The following is a 12,320-nucleotide window of genomic DNA, read 5'->3' on the forward strand; positions in this document are numbered from 1 at the left end:
CCTCAGAGCTAAAGCTGGCCCAGAATAAAAAAAAAAAAAAGAAAACAAGGAGCGGTTGGAAGCTTCAGTCACTCACTTCCGGAAAACAGCCCTCAGCTCCTTACCCAGACTGGCCAGGCACCCCAGTGGGGACCCCCACCCTGATCCAGGACACCCTTCAGGGCAAACCAGCCAGCCCCCACCCGTGCACCAGGCCTCTATTCTATATAGTAAAAGGGTAATATGCCTCCCAGCACTGGGATCAGCGGAGCAGCAAGGCTCCCAGCACCGGGATCAGCGTGACAGGGGGCAGCGCCCAAACCCCCTGATCGCCCTGCGGCTCTGTGTGTGACAGGGGGCGGGGCCACAACCTCCCTATCTGCCCTGCTCTGTGCCTGATAGGGGGGAGCTCCCCCCCTGATTGCCCTGTGGCTCTGTGTTTGACAGGGTACAGCACACCAACCCCCTGATCGGCCCTGCTCTATGTGTGACAGGATAGAGCCATAACCTCTCCATCGGCCCTGGCCCGAGTGTGACAGTGGCGGCGCCCCAACCCCCTGATCAGCCCTGCTCTGTGGGTGATAGAGGGTGGCGCCCCAACCCCCCTCCACGGGCCTTGCTCTGTGTGTGACAGGGTAGAGCCATAACCTCCCCATTGGCCCTGCCCTGAGTGTGACAGGGTGCAGTGCCCCAACCCCCTGATCGGCCCTGCTCTGTGCATGACAGGGTTCGGAGCCCCAACACCCCTGATGGGCCCTGCTCTGTGCGTGACAGGGGGCAGCACCTCAACCCCCTGATCAGCCTTGCTCTGTGCATGACAGGGGGTGGCGCCGCAACCTCCCCATCAACCCTGCCTTGAGTGTGACAGGGGGCGGTGCCCCAACCCCCCAATCGGCCCTACCATGAGCGTGACTGAGGGTGGCATTGCAACCTCCCGATCCGCCCTGCTCTGTGCATGACAGGGGGCGGCGCCCCAACTCCCCAATCAGCCCTGCTCTGAGCCTGACCAGGGGCTGCACCTAGGAATTGGGCCTGCCCTCTGCCACCCGGAAGCAGGCCTAAGCCAGCAGGTCGTTATCTCCCGAGGGGTCCCAGACTGCGAGAGGGTACAGGCCGGGCTGGGGGACCTCCACCCCAAGTGCACAAATTTTTGTGCACCGGGCCTCTAGTCCTATATAATAAAAGAAACATGCAAATTCGCCATCCCTCTGCTACGCTCATGCCACACCCACCAGCCAGAGTGACTATGCAAATTAATCCAACAAAGATGGCGGTTAATTTGCATACGCAGGTGTCAGGCGCCCCAGGAGGCGAAGGCGGCTGTGGCTGCGGACTCTGGGACCTTTGCTAGCCCTGGGAGGCGAGGCCACCTACGCCTAGCCACGCCCACAGGCTCCTGGGACCTTGCCAGTGGAGAGCGGAATGTTTGGAGAACTTGGCAGAGCAGGAGACCGCTGGACACAGAGCAGAGCGACAGAAAGGGTGGCTTGGAGGGCGAGGCTCCCTCTGTCACCCCAGCTTCCTCATCACAGCTGCGGAAACGGACAGAAGGCTGGAGGAAGTCCCACCCCCACAGAATTAGCCAGAATCAGCCATTGGTCAGACAGCTCTCAGCGGCCTGATAGCCACGACTCTCATTCACTTGCATCTCAGACCGTGACAGTAGAGAGGTGGGACTATGTCTAAAGAACAACTGTTGATACAATGTAGCTCTGCAGTCGAAAGATGCCGGCGTTATCGACAGAAAGTGTCTGCAGAGCAGTGTGCCTCTGATCTTGAAAGAAGGCGGTGCCTACGACAGGATGTATCTGAACACCAGCTACTGGAAAAACGTCACTCTGATGCCAAAAAACACTGGCATTATCGACAGAAAATGTCTAAAGACCAACGTGCCTTTGAAGTTGAAAGAAGGCAGTGGCGACGACAGAATATGTCTAGAGAACAGTCATCAACAAGTACTACCAATACGGTAGGAACTGCCTTCTCAGCGAAAATGGAGTACATGATGGTGCAATCCTTGAACATAGTTGTAGTGGAATGACTGTTCGATGTGAATTTTGCCTATCACTAAATTTCTCTGATGAAAAACCATCCAATGGGAAATTTACTCAATGTTGTAGCAAAGGGAAAGTCTGTCCAAATGATATACATTTTCCAGATTACCCAGCATATTTAAAATGATTAATGACAAATGAAGATTCTGACAGTAAAAACTTCATAGAAAATATTTGTTCCATAAATAGTTCTTTTGCTTTTGCTTCCATGGGTGCAAATATTGCATCGCCATCAGGATATGGGCCATACTGTTTTAGAATACACGGACAAGTTTATCACTGTACTGGAACTTTACATCCCTTCGGATGGTGTTTCTTGGAAGTTTGCTCAACTCTATATTTTGGATACAGCCGAAGCTACAAGTAAAAGATTAGCAATGCCAGAAAACCAGGGCTGCTCAAAAGGACTCATGATCAACATCAACAACTTCATGCATGAAATAAGTGAATTAACAAAATTGTACAAGATGCTACATGAGGTAGAAAAGGAAGCCCAATCTGAAGCAGCAGCAAAAGGTATTGCTCCCACAGAAGTAACAATGGCAATTAAATATGATCGTAACAGTTACCCAGGTAGATATAATATTCAGAAACGAAGATGGAGAGCCTCCTTTTGAAAGGGACTTGCTCATTCATTGTAAACCAGATCCCAATAATCCAAATGCCACGAAAATGAAACAAATCAATATCCTGTTTCCTACATTAGATGCAGTGACATATCCTATTCTTTTTCCACATGGTGAAAAAGGCTGGGGAACAGATATTGCATTAAGACTCAGAGACAACAGTGTAATCGACAATAATACTAGACAAAATGTAAGGACACGAGTCACACACAAATGCAGTATTATGGATTTCATCTCTCTGTGTGGGACACCTTCAATCCTATTTTAAATGCAGGAAATTAACTCAACAGTTTATCGTGGGTTCATATTAAAAAATGGAGGCCAATCGGTAAATTTCATCAAAGCAAACCAATCTAAGTTGAGAGTTGAAAAATATAGTGGTTAGATGAATTATCTCAAATCTAGATCTGAAAATGACAATGTGCCGATTGGTAAAATGATAATACTTCCATCATCTTCTAAGAGTAGTCCCAGAAATATGCAGCAGCGATATCAGGATGCTATGGCAATTGTAACGAAGTATGGCAAGCCCGATTTATTCATAACCATGACATGCAACCCCAAATGGGCAGATATTGCAAACAATTTACAACGCTGGCAAAAAGTTGAAAACAGACCTGAGTTGGTAGCCAGAGTTTTTAATATTAACACATTGCGTACCGCATAGAAATCTCTAAGACATACGCCAGGGACCGCACGTTTTTGGGCAAACTGCACGTTATTTAAATCATCATAATGCACTTTAGGTGTTGTTTTTCAATAATTATAACATTTTTACTTACAAAAACAATTAAACAATTAAAACTCCTAGTACTTTTTTTTAAAAAAATATATATTTTATTGATTTTTTACAGAGAGGAAAGGAGAAGGACAGAGAGCCAGAAACATCAATGAGAGAGAAACATCGATCAGCTGCCTCCCGCACATTCCCCACTGGGGATGTGCCCGCAACCAAGGTACATGCCTTTGACCGGAATCGAACCTGGGACCCTTGAGTCTGCAGGCTGACGCTCTATCCATTGAGCCAAACCGGTCAGGGCCCTAGTACTTTTTTAATGTATGGTACTGCGTAAAACATTTTCCTCTATGAAGAGGGACCAAACAAAATTTACATAAATATCTAGATTCGCTCCTTTTTCCATGGGCGTGAAAAACGAGAACACTCGTGAGCGGTCCTTAACAGATGGCTTGCGGAACACGAGAAAACTCCTGAGCAGTACGAAATGTGTTAAGCTGAATGCTCTTTTAAATGATATCTGTAAAGTCCATTTATTTGGCAAAGTAGTAGCTAAAATTCATGTCATTGAATTTCAGAAATGCTGCGTAAAACATTTTCCTCTATGAAGAGGGACCAAACAAAATTTACATAAATATCTAGATTCGCTCCTTTTTCCATGGGCGTGAAAAACGAGAACACTCGTGAGCGGTCCTTAACAGATGGCTTGCGGAACACGAGAAAACTCCTGAGCGGTACGAAATGTGTTAAGCTGAATGCTCTTTTAAATGATATCTGTAAAGTCCATTTATTTGGCAAAGTAGTAGCTAAAATTCATGTCATTGAATTTCAGAAATGCGGACTGCCTCACGCTCACATATTATTGATATTAGATAGTGAGTCCCAATTACGTTCCTCTAATTAATTCCCTTTCAATGTGCATGAATTTCATGCACCGGGCTACTAGTATTATAATAAATGAATAATGTTGAAAATGAATTCATTAGCTTAGATAAATTAACAGATCAACAACTACTTCAAAATGAAGTTTTGAACTATTTCTTAAGCTACTTAATAAAGTACTTTATAAACGCAAGCAAATTGTGTAATAATTTAAAAACGAAAACTTTATAGTATAGTAGGGGAAACAGAATAGCAATGGCTCACTGCTCTTTCTACATACTTATGTTATAGAAATTATAGTATTCTAGTCTAATTGTCTATATACCCAATTTCCCTTTAAACTATGACTCCTCAAGGGCAGACTATTTATTCCTGATATCTCCACAGTATAGCAGAGTGTCTGGCACATATTGAGATGCTCAGTAAACATTACTTGAACAAATAAATGACTTAAGTACTTAAAGAAGTATCAGAGAAATAGATATGCTTTCACAAGTGACCTGAAGGAAAGGACAACAGGCACTGCTTATATTCCATAAGGGAAACAGGAACAATGGAGACAAGGTCAGCAGGTGAATAAGACAAAAGGAAGTTAAGTTTGAGAAAATGGATGCAAATGATAGGCAATGTCTGAAGATTTTTCTTTTAAAAAAAGGGGAAGCTTATGCCATCAGAAAAAAACCCTACTAATTTGAGAAGAGAAAACACACAGTATTCAGAAAATAGTAAAAAAAAAAAAAAAAATTGGCCAGAAGGCTGTGAGAGGGTAAGTCCAGAGAATATTATGTCAAACTAGAGGCCCAGTGCATGAACTTTGTGCACCGGGGGTTGGGGGGGGGGGAGGGTATCCCTCAGCCCGGCCTGCACTCTCTCCAATCCGGGACATCCCTCTCGCAATCTGGGACTGCTGGCTCCTAACCGCTAACCTGCCTGCCTGCCTGATCGCCCCTAACTGCCCTCACCTGCCGGCCTGATCACCCCTAACTGCTCTCCTCTGTCGGCCTGATCATCCTTAACTGCCTCTGCCTCGGCCCCCGCCACTGTAGCTTTGTCCAGACGGAAGGAAGGACGACTGGAAGATGTCTGGTCGACCAGCTCTAATTAGCATATTACCCTTTTATTAGTATAGATTGCAAAATAACCAATAGAATTCAGTTTATTTGCTATGTTTGGAAACTAAAAGAAACAAAAAGTGTTTTTTAAATTAAATGCTTTTGTGCAACCTGAAAAGTCCTTTTAAAAGGTCAGATAATTATTGCACTGTCACAGTATTTAAAAAGAAAACCAATTACAGAGCAAGTGCATTCCAGCACTACCAAAGACCCCATATAACAGAAAAATCACTAACAACCGCATTGAAAATGTACAACAGCAATGTCTTGTCAACACTTCTGTACAGAGCACAGACATGACAGCTAAAACAGACAGAAGAGAAGATGCTTTTGACAGCCAGTGTGTGTGAATGATTCTTTGAGTCAGATGGCAGCAACAAGTTACCAACTAAGAGATCTGCATGACAACTAACCATCCATCTGTATCAAACACCATCTGGCCAAGATGACTCTGGCTTCTGTGTATTTGACACTCCTTCCAATTCTAAAGACTAGCAAAACAAGTGGTCTACCAGCATCTAAAGAGGCAAAACAGGTTCTCAGGTACTTGTATTATAATGCACATTGTATTCTTTCTTAGTGTTCAAAAGCAAAAGTTAAAACAATGGTGATCACATATAGTACATATCTTAAATTTATTAAAAATGGCTGGCCATACATACTCTCAACTATCATAAATCAAAAGCTTGTCTTAAGAAATGTCCCTTTGTCAAAAAAAAAAAAAAGAAATGTCCCTTTATCTAGGCAAAATTTGAATCTATCTTCAAAACTATGGCAGCATATTCTCCATAATTTTAGACATATAGCTGCATAACTTTTTATGAGTTTCATAAATATTAAAATAGAGTTCTATAAATTAAATTTTTTCTATGCTGACACTGAAAATTCTCATTTTTCATATTTCTCAAAGCACTTATTTCTAGATGAAGAAAAAAAGTCTAGTGTCCTTATGTCATCTATAATACTCTAAATAGATCAAACATAAGTTATCTCTTCTTGAACATAATCTCTTCTCACCCTCAAGAACTATCTCAACATTCTGAAAAATACCATTGTTTCCTCCAAGTATAAAAAAATAGGAATTTAACAAATGTTGAATGAATTTAAAAAATGTCTCAATTTTTTTTATTTATAATTTTTATTTCTTAAAGTATTAAAAAGAGTATTACATATGTCTCCTTCCCCCCCAACCCCCTTGAAAAATAGTCTCAATTTAAAAACCTTTTAAACTGTACCAAGATTAACAAAGAGAACAAAAGCTTTATTGAAGGATTTGCTTGGCTACCACAAATGCTTTCAATAGGGAGCTCCAGAGTTCATGAAGGAAGATAATTAAATATTAATTATCCCAATACATAGCACTTTAGACACAAACTAATTGTCATATCTTCACACTTTGGTAAACTAAACATCAACTTCAATTTTAAGTAAAAAAAAAAAAAAGATTGTATGGGATTAACAACTCAGGATCCTGGTTTACACAGCTCATTCTTCACCCACTCTCTGCTATATTCTCTTATAACTAGGCAGAAGTCCTGCCCTCGCCACTGCCAAGATTTATCTAGGCTGGAACTACAATTTAACAAATCAGATTATTAGGTGATGGTGTTGCCATCAATTTCACAGCATGTCAAATGATAAAGTAAGACAAACTATTTTTATTTTATAATTCTGTGTTTTGGTCCTGGTTAATTTACTTAGTCTCTTTGAGCCTTGGTTTCTTTCTCTTTGGAAATGAAAATAATATTTACCTGAAGCACTGAGAGTGCATGTATAAAACATCCGGCACATAATAAGCTCCTTGTAAACATTAATTCCTTTCCTTTAATAGTGAGTAAGGTATCTACATAATATCTATTATCATAGCCCAGTGATGGCAAACCTATGACACGCGTGTCACCTCTGAACTCATTTTTTTGGTTGATTTTTTCTTTGTTAAATGGCATTTAAATACATAAAATAAATATCAAAAATATAAATCTTTGTTTTACTATGGTTGCAAATATTAAAAAATTTCTATATGTGACACGGCACCAGAGTTAAGTTAGGGTTTTTCAAAATGCTGACACGCTGAGCTCAAAAGGTTCGCCATCACTGTCATAGCCTATAGTACACACATCCATTAACTAAAGCTCTGATTACCAATGAATACTGGCAATTTGTCACCAGACTTACCACACAACCACCCTAAGCTCTAAGCCAGTTTTTTTCAGTCTTTCTTCTAGATCATTGTAACCTGTAACTCAGAAGTTTCTTTTTGAGAAATCAGAGTGGTATCTCCATTGAATCAAAAACATTCTGTCAAGCAAAAACTCTGGTTGTTCAAAGCTTACAAAGAAGGTTCATAAAGCTTATAAAAATAGGCTAAAATGATTAAGGAATAATTAATGGCTGTTAATAATACAAAAATAGCATGTTTATTGAAAAAATGCAAACAACAAAATGTCCACCATCACCATCACAACAAAAAGCCAGATATGTACAAAGTAAAAAGTGGCAGCCTCTTCCTTTTATTTGCTTTTCATTCCTCCTCAGAAGCAATTACTACTGACATTTTGGTATGTACCCTTTCAGAACTTCTGTGTACATGTATGTATATCTCACTTTTAAAAAATGCAAATTGTTCTGTAATCAAATTTTTCAACACCTCATTATCCTCATATGATCATTTCACTGAATACTTACTATGCAACAAAATCAGAGAGCTATATATTCTTTATATCTCATTTATTCCTTACACTAATCTTCTGAGGAGGTTACAGATGAGAAAACGGAGGCACAAAGAGGTATAAAATAACATGCCCAAAGTTTCTAAGTAGGTAGTAGAGATGGGATTTGAATCTAGGTTTGCCTGACCAAGCCCCTAAATAACCACTATGGCATATCATGTGAGTATATCGAGCTCTACTGAGGCCCTCTGTTTGCTATATACTTTTCCCTTAGACCAGCGTTTCTCAACCTGTGGGTCGTGACCACTTTGGGGGTCGAACGACCCTTTCACAGGGGTCGCCTAAGACCATCGGAAAACACATATATAATTACATATTGTTTTTGTGATTAATCACTATGCTTTAATTATGTTCAATTTGTAACAATGAAAATACATCCTGCATATCAGATATTTACATTACGATTCATAACAGTAGCAAAATTACAGTTATGAAGTAGCAACGAAAATAATTTTATGGTTGGGGGTCACCACAACATGAGGAACTGTATTAAAGGGTCACGGCATTAGGAAGGTTGAGAACCACTGCCTTAGACAATCTCATCCCCAGTGGCTGGTTATATGCAAGACTCAAATTTCTCCTTCTAGTCCAGACTTCTCCTCTGGCCTCCAGATCTATGTGGCCAAGTGTTACTAGAAAAGCATTTCAAATTTTACTTATTCAAAATTAATGATTACCTTCCCTCCAACCACCTCACTGTTCCCCCACCCCACCCTGCTGCCTGTAAAATTAGGTCCTTTGCTAGTATTCCTTCTTTCAGTATCTGGCAACACTGTCTATCCAGAAAGCTATAACTATACTTGACATCTACACTTGTTCTATAGCCAATCCATTACTGTCAATTTTAATCTTAAATATTTCTCCAATCTATCCCTTTTTTCACCTTCAATGTAGCCATCACAGTTCAAGCCATCACAACTTTAATAAACTACTGCAATGGCCTACCTATTCTCCTTAAATCTATCAGTCAATACATTCTCTTTACACTAGTTACTGTGTTCTTTGCAAAATGCAAATCTAACCATAATACCAAATCTCCCCCTCCCATCCCCAAATCTTAAATGGTTTCCTATTGCTCTTAGAATAAAGAACCAAAAGTTCTCAATATGGCCTCTAAGCCTCTACATAGTCTTGCCCCTGGCTCTTCTCGCTGCACTATTTCCCTTATATTTTCAGTTCTTTTAGGCCAATGGGTCTTTATAACACAGGTCCTTATACCCAGAAAGCAACACCCTCCTCAACCCAGCCCTTTCAAAAATCACTTCATAAAGATTATCTTCTCGGACCTCTTAGATTAGGTGAAGTAGACAATCTATTAACAGTTTCTTCCTGATACTTACCAGACTTTGAAACTTTACATTTCTGAGATTGACTAGTCTCTGCTTTGCTAGACTGTGCCATCATTCCACAAAGCAGGGAGCGTGTCTGCTTATCATTGCAGACCCAATACTTACAGCAGTTTCTGTTATATTAAGTAAAGTGCTCAAAATAGTTTTGAATAAATATCAGAATTTTAATTTTTCTAATTATTAGTGGATCTTCTTGAACCTAGCATAACTGTCTAAAAGTTTTGACAGGACATATTTCTGGAAATAAAAACCTGGAATAAAGGATACATTTTAAATTCTGATAGGTACAAATGAGTCTATGGCAAAGTACTAACAGTAAAATAGAAGAAGTGAGGCTTTGATTAGAAACAGCCAGAAGCACCCTTATTCTAGTATCAGTAGTTTCAGTAGAAAAAACATATAAAACGAACTGCTCTGTTCCCACCAATACTTTACACAGAGAAATATGTTTTTTGGGAACACAGAAGGGAAAAAAAAGGGTGGTAAACAATGAGATAATTTACATCTTAAGTAAAAGTAAAGACATTAAAAAAATAAAATAGTACCTACAATAAAGGCATTTTATGCTTTCATGCAATCCTTTTAAAACACGTTTTACAAACTTTTAGAGGTAACATAAGCCTTCTGGCCAAGATAACATTTCAGATGGGCCAAGACCAGCTCTAGAGAAAAATAATCTGAGAAGATAGTCCTTAAGAATTTACATTGTCAGAAAAACAGTTTTGGATCTGTAATTTAAGATAAAAAGAGCATAGTCAAATTTAGTCTTATTTGAGGTCTTTACCTTAGACCAGTGGTCGGCAAACTGCGGCTCGTGAGCCACACGTGGCTCTTTGGCCCCTTGAGTGTGGCTCTTCCACAAAATACCACGTGCGGGTGCGCACGTACAGTGCGATTGAAACTTCGTGGCCCATGCGCAGAAGTCGGTATTTTGTGGAAGAGCCACACTCAAGGGGCCAAAGAACTGCATGTGGCTCGCGAGCCGCAGTTTGCCGACCACTGCGAACTCACTGGTTAGTATCTTTCACCTTTCTTATCAGTACAAAGAAAAATCAATTTATAGCACAGCACCTGAACTATCTTAGAATTATGATTTCTTTCTTTCTATAAGACGTTGATTTTTCTCTTTTAATCAAGAACTGGGCAGGAAAAGACAAAGTCACTTTATTCTATATTTTTCTTCTTAACAAGGAGAGTTATATTTTCTGATTGCATAATACAAAGGGTCCTGGAACAAGCAGATCAGTTATAGAAAGTTTTCTGTAACGTAATCATATGTGAATATGGTAATCTGACTTTTAAATGGCAGTGTTAAAATTTTCAGATGTTTTTATTACTTTATTACTGATTCTTCTCTTAGAAAGTTGGTTAAAAAATAGAAGGTACTTAACTATTAAATATATTTGTTTTCTACCATAGAACAGTGGCAGAAATGGACAAGCGAGTAACTTAATAAAACTTACTACATATTTAATTCCACATTATGGAATCCTGTGATATTGGAAACTCTCCAGGCAAATTTAGCTTAGTCAGCCATAAGATGTGTGGCAAAACTGCTAATTATTTCCCCATATACATTCTCATTCTCTTTTTTAGTAATATAAACTATTATCTTGGCATATGGTCATCCAGCTAGGGAATATATTTACCAGCCTTCCCCACTACGAGGTGTGACCACGTAACTAGGTGCTAACTAACAGCATGTGAACAGAAGCAACCTGTACAAATTCTGGACCATCTCTTTCTTTCTCACCCCCTGACCCCCAAGCACACTGGCAGGTAATAGTAACATATAGAGCAGCCACTGTGATTCCAGAGACACAAACCACATTTTAAGGATTCTCAACCTGCCTACCAGCCCTGGTTACTCAACTCTGGATTGTTATCTGAGCAAGAAATAAACTTCATATTTTCTTTATTGATTAAGGTATTACATATGTGTCCTTATTCCCCCATTGCCCCCCCCCCCCCCCCGCCCGGCTCATGCCCTCACCCCCCTGGTGTCTGTGTCCATTGGTTAGGCTTATATGCATGCATACAAGTCCTTTGGTTGATCTCTCCCCCTTACCCCCACTCTCCCCTATCTTCCCTCTGAGGTTTGATGGTCTGATCGATGCTTCTCTGTCCCTGGATCTGTATTTGTTCATCAGTTTATGCTGTTCATTATATTCCACAAATGAGTGAGATCATGTGATATTTACATTTCTCTGACTGACTTATTTCACTTAGCATAATGCTCTCCAGGTCCATCCATGCTGTTGCAATGGTAGGAGTTCCTTCCGTTTTACAGCAGCGTAGTATTCCATCGTGTAGATACACCAAACTTCTATCTGATTTAGCCACAATATTTCTTGGTCTCTCCGTAACAACAGCTTATCCTCTACAATAACTAATTCAGAGGCCAAGCCAACTCTATCACTGCCCTATGTAATAGTCTCTTCTCTTATTCTGTAAGTGTATTAGAATTGTCTATGTCAGGGGCTATTGTGATTTAAACATTCCTCTTTTTTGTAAGTCAGAAAACCTCTTAGTGCAGATACATATGAATGCTTACACAAAGAAAAAAGAAGAATAAGCAATATTAGACAGTGAACCCTTTAAGTCAGCGGTTCTCAACCTGTGGGTCGCAACCCCTTTGGCGGTCGAATGACCCTTTCACAGGGGACGCCTAAGACCATCCTGCATATCAGATATTTACATTACGATTCATAACAGTAGCAACATTACAGTTATGAAGTAGCAACGAAAATAATTTTATGGTTGGGTCACAACATGAGGAACTGTATTTAAAGGGCCAGAAGGTTGAGAACCACTGCTTTAAGTGCATGCTCTATGTTTTATTTATTTTTGAAT

The 12,320-nt window shown here is 40.3% G+C and overlaps 1 protein-coding gene across 10 annotated transcripts in view; it reads right to left on the reverse strand.

Annotated features, from left to right (window-relative positions):
- Positions 1–12,320, reverse strand: part of TANK (TRAF family member associated NFKB activator) — a 97,037-nt gene that overhangs the window by 38,840 nt on the left and 45,877 nt on the right. Inside the window, exon 1 of one of the 10 annotated variants that reach the window (XM_023745581.1) lies at positions 5,803–5,823. The exons of the other annotated variants lie outside the window; for them this stretch is intronic. Coding sequence (XP_023601349.1) covers positions 5,803–5,805 — 3 coding nt within the window. The 5' untranslated portion in view covers positions 5,806–5,823. Of the gene's footprint in view, positions 1–5,802; positions 5,824–12,320 lie in introns of those variants that run through there. 10 annotated transcript variants of the gene reach the window in all.

Source organism: Myotis lucifugus, unplaced genomic scaffold, assembly GCF_000147115.1.
Source record: "Myotis lucifugus unplaced genomic scaffold, Myoluc2.0 scaffold_5, whole genome shotgun sequence".
Lineage (NCBI taxonomy): Eukaryota > Metazoa > Chordata > Mammalia > Chiroptera > Vespertilionidae > Myotis > Myotis lucifugus.